At 41.5% G+C, this 14,089-nt stretch overlaps 1 protein-coding gene across 1 annotated transcript in view; it reads right to left on the bottom strand.

Moving 5' to 3' along the window:
* The window catches only part of TRIM66 (tripartite motif containing 66), a 92,713-nt gene extending 79,015 nt beyond the window's left edge, over positions 1–13,698 (bottom strand). The window contains exons 1-2 of the mRNA XM_060262472.1: positions 13,413–13,698; positions 2,943–3,047 (exon numbers count right to left, since the gene is read on the bottom strand). Of these exons, the coding sequence (XP_060118455.1) occupies positions 2,943–2,951 (9 nt within the window). The 5' untranslated portion in view covers positions 2,952–3,047; positions 13,413–13,698. The remainder of the gene's footprint in view (positions 1–2,942; positions 3,048–13,412) is intronic.
* Between the last annotated feature and the right edge of the window lie 391 nt (positions 13,699–14,089).

The raw sequence follows: 14,089 nt of genomic DNA, 5'->3' as shown, positions 1-14,089 counted from the left end.
GCGGCACAGAGAACCACTACCAGGTTCAAAAATTATAAAGCATGTATTAAAAAGAAAATGTTTGCAAGCATACTTTTAGCACAGTATCAGACTGAGCAAGGGTTATAAAGAAGAAGTTAAAACTCAGTTTCTCTCTCTTCCTCTATACATGCCCTATCAGATATTAAATATAAGGCAGGCTCCTTAGCTTAGAAAGTTACAGATGTTTTACAGGGTTCCATTACCTTCAAGCCTCTTTCAGGTATGCAAGCTAGCACATGGCAATGGCTGCCTCTCACAGACCTCAAAAGTTCTGTCTGCCTTGATGGAATCAGCATGAGAAAGAGCTTCCTCCTTGCTCCCATGAGTTTTATCATTCCCCCTCTCTTTTCCCACTGACCAGGTCAGGCCAGGTCAAAGAACCGTTTCCTGAAGTCACCAGGAGTTTCTTCCTGAAGTCTTTCTAGTACTTAATAGTTTTCTGTTCCCGTGGGGGCGGGGCTGGATCATCCCCTTGTCTCTTGCTACTAGCATTTCCAAAAAGGTAGCTGAGGTGAGGCTGAAAAGCAACTAAACTGACTTCCCATCTCTCTGCCCAGAGAGAAAAACTTTGCTCAGTTCATACCTCCAACGAAAAAATGCATTTCTTCACAACACTAACAACACTTTAACTAATCTAAGCTCATGTCACCCATTTATCTGATTGTGGGTGGTTGGGGTTTAAAAGAGACAAGGAACTGGACATTTTAGAAAGGGGCCCACATATCTGCAGACTCACCTCAGGCAGTTCAATATAGTATAATAATAAACATAATAACCCAGAGTGCTGCTGCATCAGAGTTGTATTGTTTCCCTTCTGTCTTTGATAGCCAACACACATAGTATAAACCATTCCATACTGAGAGGCGCTGCCTGATAAAATGGAGTGCCCCAGTGCAAATAAAGAGAGAGGGTCTCCTACTTCTGTTAAACAAAATGGAGTCCGACTGAAGACAGGCCAAGAAAACACTCCATCTAAACAGGTGGGGTGGACCCAGTAGAGAGCTTGTTTTGGTTGGCGCCTGCAGTCTGTCTCTCAGCGTAATCTCACCCATCCCCCCCCCCCCGTGCCTTCGCCCAAACGGGATGCATAATAACATGGGAACTGCGGGTAAATACTACTCTCACTCTGATCTTCTGCTACTTGCCAATTGTCTCTTCCTCCAGGCTATCACCTCTACCTTGGTAAATCCAATCAGATGCATAATTTGATCGATCCTACTCTTAAAAGTCTTTGATACCTTTTCCGAGTGTCAGCCAAAACCTGGTAACAAATTATGCAGTCCCTCCAAGCTTATCATCCTAGCAAAATGTGCGAAGTTTCCCAACATAGCAATTCAAGATAGCCATCAATGCAACATCAAAGCACCTTGGTAACTAACGACCCCCATCCGTTGAACCCCTATTCAGTGTGGGTCAAAAGCCCACCTCGGTGTGCATTCTGTAGGGCGCCATTTGCAGTCTGTACCACCCGTTACTCCTGTAATTGCATCTATAGGGGCGTTATGCTGGTCGTTCGCATTCCTCTCCATGTACTTCCCATTGAACGGACGTCTCTTCTTCTGGATCAGGTGAATATTACCCGCTACAACAACCCTTGAATTCCTCTATCGATAACCTCTATTTTCTTAGTCTCTTGATTGCTTGTACAAAGATCTGTGTGTATATGTGTAAATCCTCTTGCTATATATCCTAAGTAAACACTATAAAAGTACAATTGCTTGGACTATTCTTGGCTGAAAACCCGAACTCCGTATCATTGCTCCTAATTCGCTCTACCAAGTCTCTTAGCTAATTTCCCCATTTAAAATAAGAGACTTAAAAGCTTTGCCTGTAACAATTTTCATGTTATATTGAAATACCATTGTCTCTAAATATGAAGATTCCATTTAGCTATCAGGACCAATAGCCTTGTGTAAGTATGGGCCCACACTTTCAGGCAGTCTTTTATTAGTTAGCTTTTTTCCTTGCCAAACCTATATCCCAAAGAGACCTTTAAAAGAATTCCTCATATGCCTTATCCTTTTCCTAGTCTTGCCCACAGATCAGTGTGCAAACAAGTGTGAGTACTACCAGGGAAACCATCCCCTTTCATGTGAGGAAGCTTGAAAAAGTATTTTGCCATTTCAGAGATGTCCACTTTGAAAACTATTCAACTAGCATGATACAGGCTCAAAGCATTTTCAAATCTTTTTTTTTTTCTAGCCATAGTTTGCACCACGAGCCATGGTTTGAGCTTCCAAACATACAGGAAAAAGTATGCCTTAAGAGCAACATTTGCACTTTCATTTTTCATCTATTCAGCACCCTTGGTTGTATAATGTAGGAGACTCTGGGGCAAAACAACAACCATTAACTGTGATAGGTCAATCCAGATATTATTTCAAACCATAATTAATGAAAGCCACAGTTGTGGAGATTTAGCTGCAATCTGTGAACATTTAGATGTTTTATTTTCTGCCTACCAATCCTTACTTTGGTCATCATGAAAACCAAGCCAATTCACCTCTACTCTGAGATAGAATTATTTATACCCAGAACACCCACATGTTTGATTACAGTTCAGCACTGGCAGAGAGGGCTTGATGCAGCAATTGCTTACCTTGCAAAAGGAATGCTGAGCTGTCCATGCTGATGTTTCTAACCCAGCTGAACTATTTATTTTACTATATCTAGCAAGAATAAACATAGGATGCTTCTACACAGCAACTGTTTGCAAGTGGATTTTGCTTTTCTTACACAGCTTTACTGTGTAATCCCGTTGCAATGCATGTTATTTAGTGTGTGTGAACACACCCACAGTTTTCATGTGACTTTCAGCCATCTCACTCACACTGTGCCTGAAAATTCACAGATGATTTAAATTTGCAGAGCACACTTTGAACTCACTAACTACATGATAATACAAAACATTTCCCACGTACCCTGGCCATTGTTGGATTTGTTGCAGACAAAGTCCCACAGAAAGAAATGCTCAGCTACATTCCTTGATCAGTAGAAAGGTTTTCAAAGCGGGAATGAGAAGATACCTAAAGAGAGAGAAAAGAACAGCACAATTCACATATAGAGCTAAATGTTTTTGTATGTACTTGTAAAAGTTTTAGGGGTAAACCTATACATTATCTAGAGAAAGGCAGGGGTACTATCAATAGGGGGCTGCAACTAACCATCCTTCACAAACTAATTGTTTTCTATAAACCCAACACTTTGATCCAGAAAATGTAGTTTTTCCAGCCACTGTTACAATTTTAAGAGCATTTTTAAAAACCCAAAGAACTATCATGCTATCCTTTGTTTTCACAGAAATCAATGATGGCTGGCTAACTTAAATGATTTCCATTTTTCAAGGTTACATTAACCGATGCTCAATATGTCATTAGCTGCCCAACTGTGACCACTAGCACTTAGTGGAAATCCCTAAGACTTTCCCTACAAAGCTGTTTTTCGCCAGAGTAGCAACATACCCCAGTCATGGCTCCCCAGAGTTTGCCAACTAGAAACAGATGGAGTTTCACACACATTGATCACATGGTGGTCCCCCATCCAAGTACTAACCCAAGTAGCTTCCAAGATCTGATGAGATCAGGCTATACTATAATCCCTGGGTGCTATATACCAGAAGTGGCCAACGGTAGCTCTCCAGATGTTTTTTGCCTACAACTCCCATCCGCCCCAGCCAGCATGGCTGATGGCTGCGGCAGATGGGAGTTGTAGGCAAAAAACATCTGGAGAGCTACTGTTGGCCACCCCTGCTATATACAAATAGAGATAAAAAGGGATTATCAGGAACCCAGTGGCGAACCTTGCTCTGTATTAGCATGAAATGAAACTGCACTGCAGTACTTCTTTTCCTGTAAAGTGTTTGTATATATTTACATAAATATTTATATTGCCTTTCAGAGCAAAAAAAGAAATAAAACCAAACACCATAAATCAATCCAACAGCAACAAAGCACTAAAACAGTGGTTAGTCACAACAAAAGAGCAAAATCAAGCCTTTTTTTTGTGTGTGCAAAACTCAAAGCCAATGCACAAGAAAATAAGACTGCATCTATGCATCACTGGATATTGAGCTATCATGGCACTACAGCATTCATTCACCTCTTAGATTGTTCTCACCCATGCAGAAAAAAGCTTTACTAAATATATTCACTTGAAGTATGCTGTTATTGTTCAGTTGCCAATCTAAACAATCTGCCTTAGGTTGAATCCACACATTGTTGAATATTGTGCTAAAGCAATAATTTGTAACAGGATTTTTCTGTGTGGACGTGACAGCACAGGAGGTGAATGATTGCAACAGGATGGTCCAGCCCCCAGCCCCCCAAGCAGGGAACAGATTTTTGGAAGTATTAAGTACAAAAAGGACTTCAGGAAAAAAAAACTTCTGGAGACTTCAGGAGAAGCTTCGTTGATCCATCCTGACGTGGTTAGTGGGTGAGGAAAAGAGGATGATAAAAGTCCTGGAAGCAAGGAGAGGGGTCTCTTCCAGCAGGATTTGCCAGGTGCTGGCCTACACACTGGAAGGAGGCTTGAAGGTAATGGTCCTCCTCTAAAGATCTATACCTTTCTAAACTAAGGAGTTTAACAACAAAAAAAGACATGTTCCCTCTAATATTTTCCCCCTACTGAGTGAAGCAGTTCACATCCTGAGCAGACTATAACTGCTGTGATCTTAAAATGGGCAATGGGTAGTACAAAACTATGTGCAGTTCCAGACTGCTGCTGAGCAGGATTTCCTGCCAATACTCCCTCAAAGCTGTGGAACCTTGTGAGCAAAAATTCTACTTTGTGAGTTACCGGCATGAAAGTTGTAAGCTCCTGTCTAAATTAGTTTGCCCTGTCTGGGGCCATTTTTCCTGAGCTAGGACAAAAATGTGTGAGCTAGGGGCAAAAGAACTGTGAGCTAGCTTACACTAACTCAGCTTAGACAGAACACTGCTTCCTGCATTAATGAGTGACCAGTCATGCACACAGCTTAGAGGGAACCCTGGACATCAAGTGAATATATTTTGAGATGGTGTTCCAAAGATGTGGCACCACGACAAAGAAGGTCAGCATCCTCAAGACAAAGGCAGAGGGACTAACCTATAAAAGGATCTTTACCATATATGACAGGTCTACAAGCACCTTCCCTCATACAGGAGTATGACTATATAGAGTGTATAACTGTATAGAGAAGTCTGAAACTATGGGGTTTCCTAATCCACCATGAGGTCTTGTAATAAGATTGGTCTGTAATTCTGAATGGATTTTTTTTAAAGCTGCAGTACTCTGCAGTACCAGTGCAGATTTATGATCTGCAAAGGAGTGACTTCCTTTCTCAATTCACTGTTCAATTTGGGATAACAGAATCACATTTTTGCATTCATTTTCATTGGAGACCAGTGAAAATCTAAATAGAACCTCCATATTCAGAAACAGCATTCATTTGATTATCAAATAAGGGCAAACTATTCATCTCCTAGAAGCATCTGTCTGACCTTAGTTTTTAAAATACTGACATAGACATGAACCCAGTTACTCACAGATCAAAGAACTACATTTATCAAGACATATAATTTAATCTCTCCCATTGTGTTTCAATTGAAAATAGAATTCTAGACCTTCTCCCATCACTCTGTATTTTCCTGTGATCATTCTGTTGTAGTCATCAGTAACGTGTGTTTTTTTTCATTCTAAATTAGGTAAACTTCTTCAAAACTATGTGTCTTGAAATGTTCTCATGTATAATTCCATATGAAGCTGACCTTATTTTATAAAAGCTCTCCCTCTCTTGTTTGTCTTTAGACAGAATACACTGTAGAATAGTCAGTCATGACATTATCAATGATTCTTGTAATTATTTAGATGTGTGCCTGTGATCCACTAAGGACAGGGAGGTTTTTAGTTACTCATAGTTCAGTTCTGACTTCAGTGGGCTTAAAAAGGTGTAGCTTTCTATACAACTGCATAGCTGGTTCTATATTAAGGCACAAGGTAATAGACAGTCTCATGTTCTTTTGGTAAAAGGACACAGCTTTCATCTCCTGTCACCACCATATTAGCCCAATACGATACAACATATTACTACATTTGTATAATGTCTTTCTGGAACAAGTTCAAGGCAGTATGCACTAGGCCAGGGGTGGCCAAACGTGCTTAACATAAGAGCCACACAATAAACATCAGATGTTTGAGAGCTGAAAGACAGGGAGGGAGGGAGGGAGGAAGGAAGGAAGGAAGGAAGGAAGGAAGGAAGGAAGGAAGGAAGGAAGGAAGGAAGGAAGGAAGGAAGGAAGGAAGGAAGGAAGGAAGGAAGGAAGGAAGGAAGGAAGGAAGGAAGGAAGGAAGGAAGGAAAGACAATAGATGGGGAAGGGAGGAAGAGGTGGAAAGAAAGCAACTTTAGATGCATTCTCCAAGCCACCAGCCGGCTTGGCTTAGAGAAGTGATTTAAAGATAGAAATGCCTTCTCCAAGCCAGCCGATGAGGCAGTGGGGGCTCCAAGAACCATACAATATGTGTGAAGAGCCATTTATCTTCACAACAGCTCTGCAGTTGGTCAAGTTTGTTGGGAAATTTTGTGAGGGAAATTGTTTAAACTTTCCCAGACAGTGCAATGGACTGCTGGATCACAAAAGAAATTGAGAGATCTTTAGTATTGAAATATATATTTATTATTTCTAAAGGGATAGGGACATTGGGATTAAAATAATACTATAGACTACATCCTTACTCTATCACTAACAAGCTTGGTACTCAGTCAGCTCTCCCAGATCCGAAACTGCCAACTGCTGTTCTTTAACTGTTATTTTCAAACCCTCTGCTTAACATCCCATCAGCTCTCATCTCATTGGCAGTGAGCCAGATATCTGAGTCAGCTAAACAATACAAACTGAGTCAGCTGAACAATACAAACTGGTAAACACAGGCCTCGGATTCAGCGGGAGTTCACAGGAGCACAGCTCCTGAATCTTTCTGAGAGTTCCACCTCCTCTTTCCCACCTTGTCCATTGAATAGTAAGTGCAGCTGCATAATAATCCCTGAATGAGCTCCACCACCTATTTTTCTACAAAACAACCCCTGGGAAAACATATTTAACTGTAATGACTGAACTTTACACATTGCCTAGACATGCAATATAAATACTCAGAATCCCAACAAGGTTGACACAGAAGGGCTGAATCAAGGTTATCTAGTAGGTTTCATGACTCAGTGGAAATCTGAACATGTCTTTTTCTTGGTTCCAGGTATCTTTATATCTGTTTCTCAAATGTAGTCCCCATCCATGGATATCTTAAACTGTAGACTGGGACCACATTGACACTGACAAACCAGGTTTGCAGAAAAGATAACTGATCCACATAAGGGGGACTTACCAGGTTTGCAGTTAAGACAACTGTCCCACATGAGGCAGCACCTGGTTTGACTTGTCTGAGCCCCACATTAAGTGAAGTGGTGGTACTTGGCCCACCTAAGCCCCATGGCACCCAGCCAAACGAAGCCCCTTTGGAAGTATGGGGCAGGGTAAAGCTGATGGCCTCTTCCTCTTTCCCTCCTTCCATTTGGGGTGTATGGCTAGGGCAGGCTGCAGGAGGGGCTTTTTCAGTGTTTTTCACTCCCAGTCCATTCTTGCTCACAGGATTATTCTGAGGATAAAATTATGTGAGCTGCTTTGGGGGAAATGGCAAGGTGTGAGTAAATAAATAATAAATATAACTGAAGATGGGGACATATCAAAGATAGTTTGGTTGGAGGTTGGAAAGAAGAAACAGGAGAAGGGAAAGGCAAGGATGTTGGGGTTTTCAGACAAAAGTTCTTGCAGCTTCTGCACCATACAGTTGGGCCCAGTTCACAGACCAGCACCATTCAACTGGATTATCGTTTTCTTGGCAGAGGCTGTCAACAGGAATGAAGGAGGAAAAGCTTTAGATCAGGGGTGTCAAACCCATTTGTTAGGAGGGCTGGATCTGACACAAATGGAACTTTGTGGGGCCAGGCCATGTGTGTCATAAAATGTAATGCAAAGTAGCAGAGATAAAAACTTTATAAAAGACACAGACAAACACAATTAAAGATATTGTGTTTTAACTTAAAATACAAACATGCATAAAACTCTTGCAATATTTTGTTTAAAATGGAAAGATGGGGGAATAGTGGGATTTGGCCATGCAATTTTTAAAATAAAACATCAACAAAAAGCACAAGGATCACAGCAGAAACTACAAATATAAAATGCTCTGAGCCTAAGAAAACATGAAATTGCTGGGCACTGCAAGCTTCTCCCCCATCCCCTGGGTCTACTCAGATTGGCATTGGCTCCCCAGTGTAATATTCCCCTTTGGCTGTGGGTTCCCAGGTTAGAGTACTTACTAGACACCAGTTCTCAGGTCCATTGAGCAGACACAAGCTGGCTCTAAGCACCAACCTTTATTGCAAGGACACAACTCCAGAAAGCATGAGCTTCAGCTGACTATAGGAATGCTGAAACGTGAAACTGAGCTTCACTCCATTGAAACATATTGCAGCACAGACAAAGTTACAAGGAAAATGTGGAATGGATTTTCCATTAAGGTCTCTGGACCCTATCTATCTGGGCACAGAAACATTAATGAAAAATCCATTCCATGTTTTTCATGCAGCTTTGTTGCCTGCTGCAGCCAGAAAAGGCAGAAAGAGCAGGGAACTTTGGCAGCCTCAGAACTTCAAAGGGTGAAGACAGGAGGAAGAGGAAGGGGAGAAAAGAACCCATGGGTGGGATGGTTTTGGCCCATGGGTGGGATGGTTTTGGCCCATGGGCCAGACATTTGACACCACACCCCTGCTTTAGATGGAGTGGACTGGTGGGTGAGAAGAAGTAAAGAAAGCAAGAAGGGGGGGGCTACAGGGACAGAAAGAAACAGGAAATAGTGCGGAAAGAAGAAATGAGATGGTTGTGAATTACCACTTGTAACAGTCTCTCAACTTTATCACTATGGCTATTCAGGCAATGGTCAGGAATATGTGATACTCCTGATATTTGGAAGATTTACATTACATAATATTTCAGTTTTTATATGAAAAACAGACACTGTGTGTTGGCCAGAAGCCCTCCTTCATCCCTCTCTGATCTTCGGAAACATCAGAGAGGGAGGGGAAAGCTCCTGGCCAGTGTGCAGTGTCTGTATCACTCCCTGAGCATCCTCCACCCAGAGGACGATCAGGGAGCAATACTGAGACTGCGCACTGGCCAGAAGCCCTCCCCCATCCCTCTCTGATGTTGGAAATATCAGAAAGGACAGGGAAAGTTCCTGGCCAGTGTGCAGTCTCTGTATCACTCCCAGAGTATCCTCTGCCTGGACCACGGATGGGAAAAGTTTGGGAAACCCTGGTCTAGAGATAAACAAAACTACTATGCTCATTTTTATGCTGTGACCCGAAGGCATAGTGATATGTCCTTATGTCAAATCATTGGCAAATAACTAATAACAGTTAATTAATGGGTGTGAAGTAAAATGGTGAGCACATAGCTGAATGCTATGACACTATGTAAACTGAAATTCCGGAAGATAAAACCAAGAAAATATGTGTCCATATGAACCAATAACCGGTGGAACAACAGGTTAACATCATATAGCAGGTCAAGGTCCACAGACCAAAATAAATATTCATAGGGGTAGCACAGAATTTCTAACAGTCCAGAACTATGAATGTATATAGACCTTGAAGCACAGTAAATCCCTATGCCATCCCTGGGTGATACAGGTTTAAGCAAATTCAGTTAATCATAACACACAAGTACATTGACTCAGGATTCCTGGGGGTGAGGGGAAGGGGGGAATGATACATTATATAAGAGAATCAAAATAGTATTACAGCTGGTTAATAATAATATCTCATTTTAATGCCATCCTTCCTCCAAGGAGCATGGGGTGGTATATGTGATTCTGTCCATCTATTCACTGTACCCTCATGACAACCCTATGAAGGTATTTAGGCTGAAATAGCAGATGGTCCAAGATCACCCAGTGAAGGACATGGCTGAATGGGATTTGGAGATTCCTGACCCAATTTGATATTTTTGGCCACCACAGGTTAGATATATCATACATGTTATTCCATAGTTGATCAGATCTGTGTCTGGAAGATGTCAAATCTCAAGGACTTGTGAATGATTTAACATGTCTGCAAATCCTTAGGATTTAGGCAAAGAACCTTCACATTCTGAAAATATGTCAATAATCTGATGTTAAATCAAGACACTTGTGAAAAAGCTGTTGAAACACACCCACTGTGTGAGTGGTCTGATGGGAAAGACATTACTTCGGAGACAAACCAATCCTAAATAAGCAGGCCAACCTGTCTTGGTTTGGGAAGAGACATTTTCAGAGAGCTCTCTGAATGAGCATCCAGTAAGAGCTGAGCTCTCAAACTTGTCTTAATGACTACAGAGAGTCCAAGCTTATCCAGAACACAATTCCTTAAACTGTGTAACTGTAATCCATTCTTCCCCTACCTACACTCCCACAAGAGAAATTAGCAGACAGAACTTCCAGGTCAAAGGTACAGCTTCTAGGAAACAACTAAGTAGACATGAGCACTGTCACTTTATATAGAATCACCAGATATTTACGAATTCCCTAGTGTGCCCTTCATCATTAGACAGAGCATCTTCTCTGAGATGAGAAAAGCATAAACTTTGTCTTCCATCAAAGGCTTGCTGTACCAGCTCAGAGTCATATACCAATAAAATATTTCTAGGCTAACAAAAAGAGAGTTACAAATTTTATTATATAAAAGGAGTTCAGACCTCTTTTAGATTGGTTTTTCCTTAGCTATATTTCAAATTTCTACAGAAACTGTAGTTGATCAGGACCAAACTAAACAAAAGCAGACCAACATAGTTCCTCTACATACATGCACACTCATTTCCCCTTTGAACCAATGCCACAATTAATTACCAAACTGCTTTATACTGTAAGCTTCTTTGGGCAGGGACCTGTCTTTCTGTTTAAAAATCATTGTGCATTAATGACATTGTAGAAATAAACAACATCAGTGCTCAAGAACATTAGATACTAGTTTAAGGGTTTTGGGTTGCATTTTCTAAGGCTGAAATGCTGAGAATTCTTGAGATATGTAAAGGTTGGATGTAAACTCTGTTCTCATTATTTATTCAGTGCCCCCTTTCAATACCCTCCCAGTTGCAAAAAGCCATAAAAATAAACCAATAGGACAAAGATGAAAAAAGAGCCTGAACACAGAGAAGAATCCAATCTGACAGAAATAAAGCTCCCAAATAACAGAAAAGGCTTGCGTTTTAAAAGGGGGGAGACTTTGCAGTACTTCCTTACAGTTTAAAAACAAACAAACTTTGGCTCTATTGTTTGGCAGAGAGTTCCAAAGTGTTCAAGGCCCCTTCAAGATGGCTCTGATACATATATTCATGTGAGTGTGTGAAGTGCTGTCAAGTCACAATTGATTTACGGCGACCCCAGCAAAGGGCTTTCATGGCAAGTGAGAAACAGAGGTGGTTTGCCATTACTTTCCACTGCAAAGTCTTCCTTGATGGTCTTCCCTGCAAGTACTGACCCTATTTAGTTTCTGAGATCTGACAAGATTGGGCTATACCTTGCCACCTTCTCTCCCATGTATCTTCACAAATTCTCATATAAAGCTGTGAAGCCTTAGACACAAACCAGAAGTTAACTTAGCTGTAAGCCTGCAGCTTCAGTTGAACCATTTATTCATATGCTGTGGCTCCCCCATGTTAGGGGATTCAATACTGTCTAGTGTGACTTATATTTCATATACTTCTCTGTAGGCCAGATAGCTGCTCAGGGCAAGACATGGATTGGAGCCAGGTACTAGTTGGGTTCTTTATTGAGGATGCTATATTGAGGTTCTGCTGCCTGGATTGGAAGGAGTAGCCAGAGTCCAACAGACCCTTCTTGGTCAGGTAATGGAGCAAACAACAGCAAAGGCTTTCTGGTTGTTCCTGGGACTGTGAGGGTGAGACACATAATTGGAACCCCACAGGGACAAAGCAAGTTAGGCAGGATGAGCTGAAGCAAAGCAGTGTGGGAAGACCACCACCCCTGCTGACTCTTCGCTGAAAATCACCCTCCTCCCAGTGCTGCTTTTCATTACAGATAATCACCACTGGATTGATGCACTGGAATGTAGTGTGTTGCTTAGCTCTCAGTGCACTTGCAGAAGCTACAAGTCAAGTATGCAGACCAAATGAAAAAACTGCTGCTGATGTCTGCTCCCCCTTCCCCAAATAGCTACACTTACAAAAATCCTGGCAAGAGACCAAATATCTGGCTTTCACCCTCAACATTTTGGCAATTGGGAGAAGTTCAAAAAAGCCACCACCACCACCCCCTCCCTTGGCAGCTGGCAACCCAAGTCTGTGACTGATCTACATGGTAAACATTGCCACTGTTAGGGGGAACAGAAAGATAACCACAACAAATTGCCCTTCTACACTGAGGGATATTTTGCATTTTCATCTAGAATATATCCAAGAGCAAGACTTTGAACTTACTGTGACTCCCCCATCCCCTGGATTGTAAACTATCCATGGAAATCTGAAACTGCCAGGTGCCTAAATTGGACAATTGTGTATTTTGCCATCTGGACACATGGGTCAAAGCTACTGCAGGTTTCTGTGTGCTTGTACATATTGTGAAAGAGGCCATTCCTCATCAAAATATCATATGTGAAACAGCCCTTAGAGGCATCTATTAAAGTGCAAATGAAAACATCAGAATCACTCTCTCAATATAAATTTCCAAATGCATTTGGGTAACTGAGGTGAGTGTGACCTTCAGGCCTCCCAGGCAGCACCAAAAGCTTCCCAGAGAGAAAAATGCGAGAACCAAAAGGATGACTGCTAAGAGCACAGATGCTGCAAATCAGAGGTACACACAATTACTGCATTAGGCAGATTTTTTTTCCTCCTATTTCTCCACCTGCTAAGTATCTGTTACATCCTTCTTTTTGTTCTCAAACAGACTGTTTGCTATTTGCTCTCTGAATTCTTTATCCCCATGGGATATAATTGACCTTCAGTTACCCTGGGCTGGTTAATCAAGCACCACTTTCAATATGTGGTAATTCAAAACCTGTAGGTTACAGAGATGAATACACACACACACACACAGTGCTGCCTGCTTTTGCCTCCTAAATCTTAACCATGTTGTTGACATTCTCCAATGCTTTTTTCATTGGAATGGCTATCCAAACTTGATCATCATAACATGAAGCACGATAGAAAAACAGCCTGTCTGTATGTTTATAGACACTGAATCATAACTGACAGACAGCAGTTCTGACTAGAAATGGGGAGTGCTTATGCCAACCTCCTTGTAAACTACTCCTAGGCTATGTTATTTATTCAGGAAAAAAATACTTTTCATGTTTGCTTACCTGGTTTCTCTGGAAAGCAGCCACTTAAGAGAGGTGCACAAATAAGTGTCTCTTGGCTGAGGAAATGGGTTGTTACTAAGCAGAAGAGCATGCACAGCGTAATCCCTGGAAACAGCTTTTACTGTACAGCGTCAGGAGTGCTGATGAGAGAAAATGACTAGACCTCTCCGTTGTACATCTGGGGCTCCTTCCCTTTTTTTTGCAAACCCCTCTTCAGAAACAAGGAGAGCAGCCGAGGTGTGCAGAGCTTGCTAAATGCCCCTTATTTTTCTCTTTGCCTCTTACTTTTAGGCCTCCTGCATGTATGGAGGGGTATTTTTCCTGATCAGTGGAGGAAAAAAAACCCAATCCCAGGCTGAAGCAGGAATTAGAGCAGCCACTGTCTTTCTCTTCCCCAGATCTTCTTTCACGAGTAACTCTCTATAAGAGATGCTCAGAAGGGGAAACCATAGATAGCTCTTGGGATCAACCTATATAGAATAAAGCATAAAACATAAATTTACTGTTGGGTCTGTCTTTCAGCTTGTTAGCCATCAAAGATTCGCTGTTTGGAATCTCAATGCCATCAAAAACAAGAGAGAGAGATTTCTTTCAGAAACCTGTACTTTACAGAGATCTCTTTTAAATATATTATTACTGCTGGCAGAGAAAGAGTATTCAGCATTGCCCCAGAGATT

The sequence above is a fragment of the Heteronotia binoei genome, chromosome 21 (assembly GCF_032191835.1).
Source record: "Heteronotia binoei isolate CCM8104 ecotype False Entrance Well chromosome 21, APGP_CSIRO_Hbin_v1, whole genome shotgun sequence".
Classification (NCBI taxonomy): Eukaryota; Metazoa; Chordata; class Lepidosauria; order Squamata; family Gekkonidae; genus Heteronotia; species Heteronotia binoei.
The sequence above is the reverse complement of the archived record's forward strand: the minus strand, read 5'-3'. Positions and strand labels throughout refer to the sequence as shown.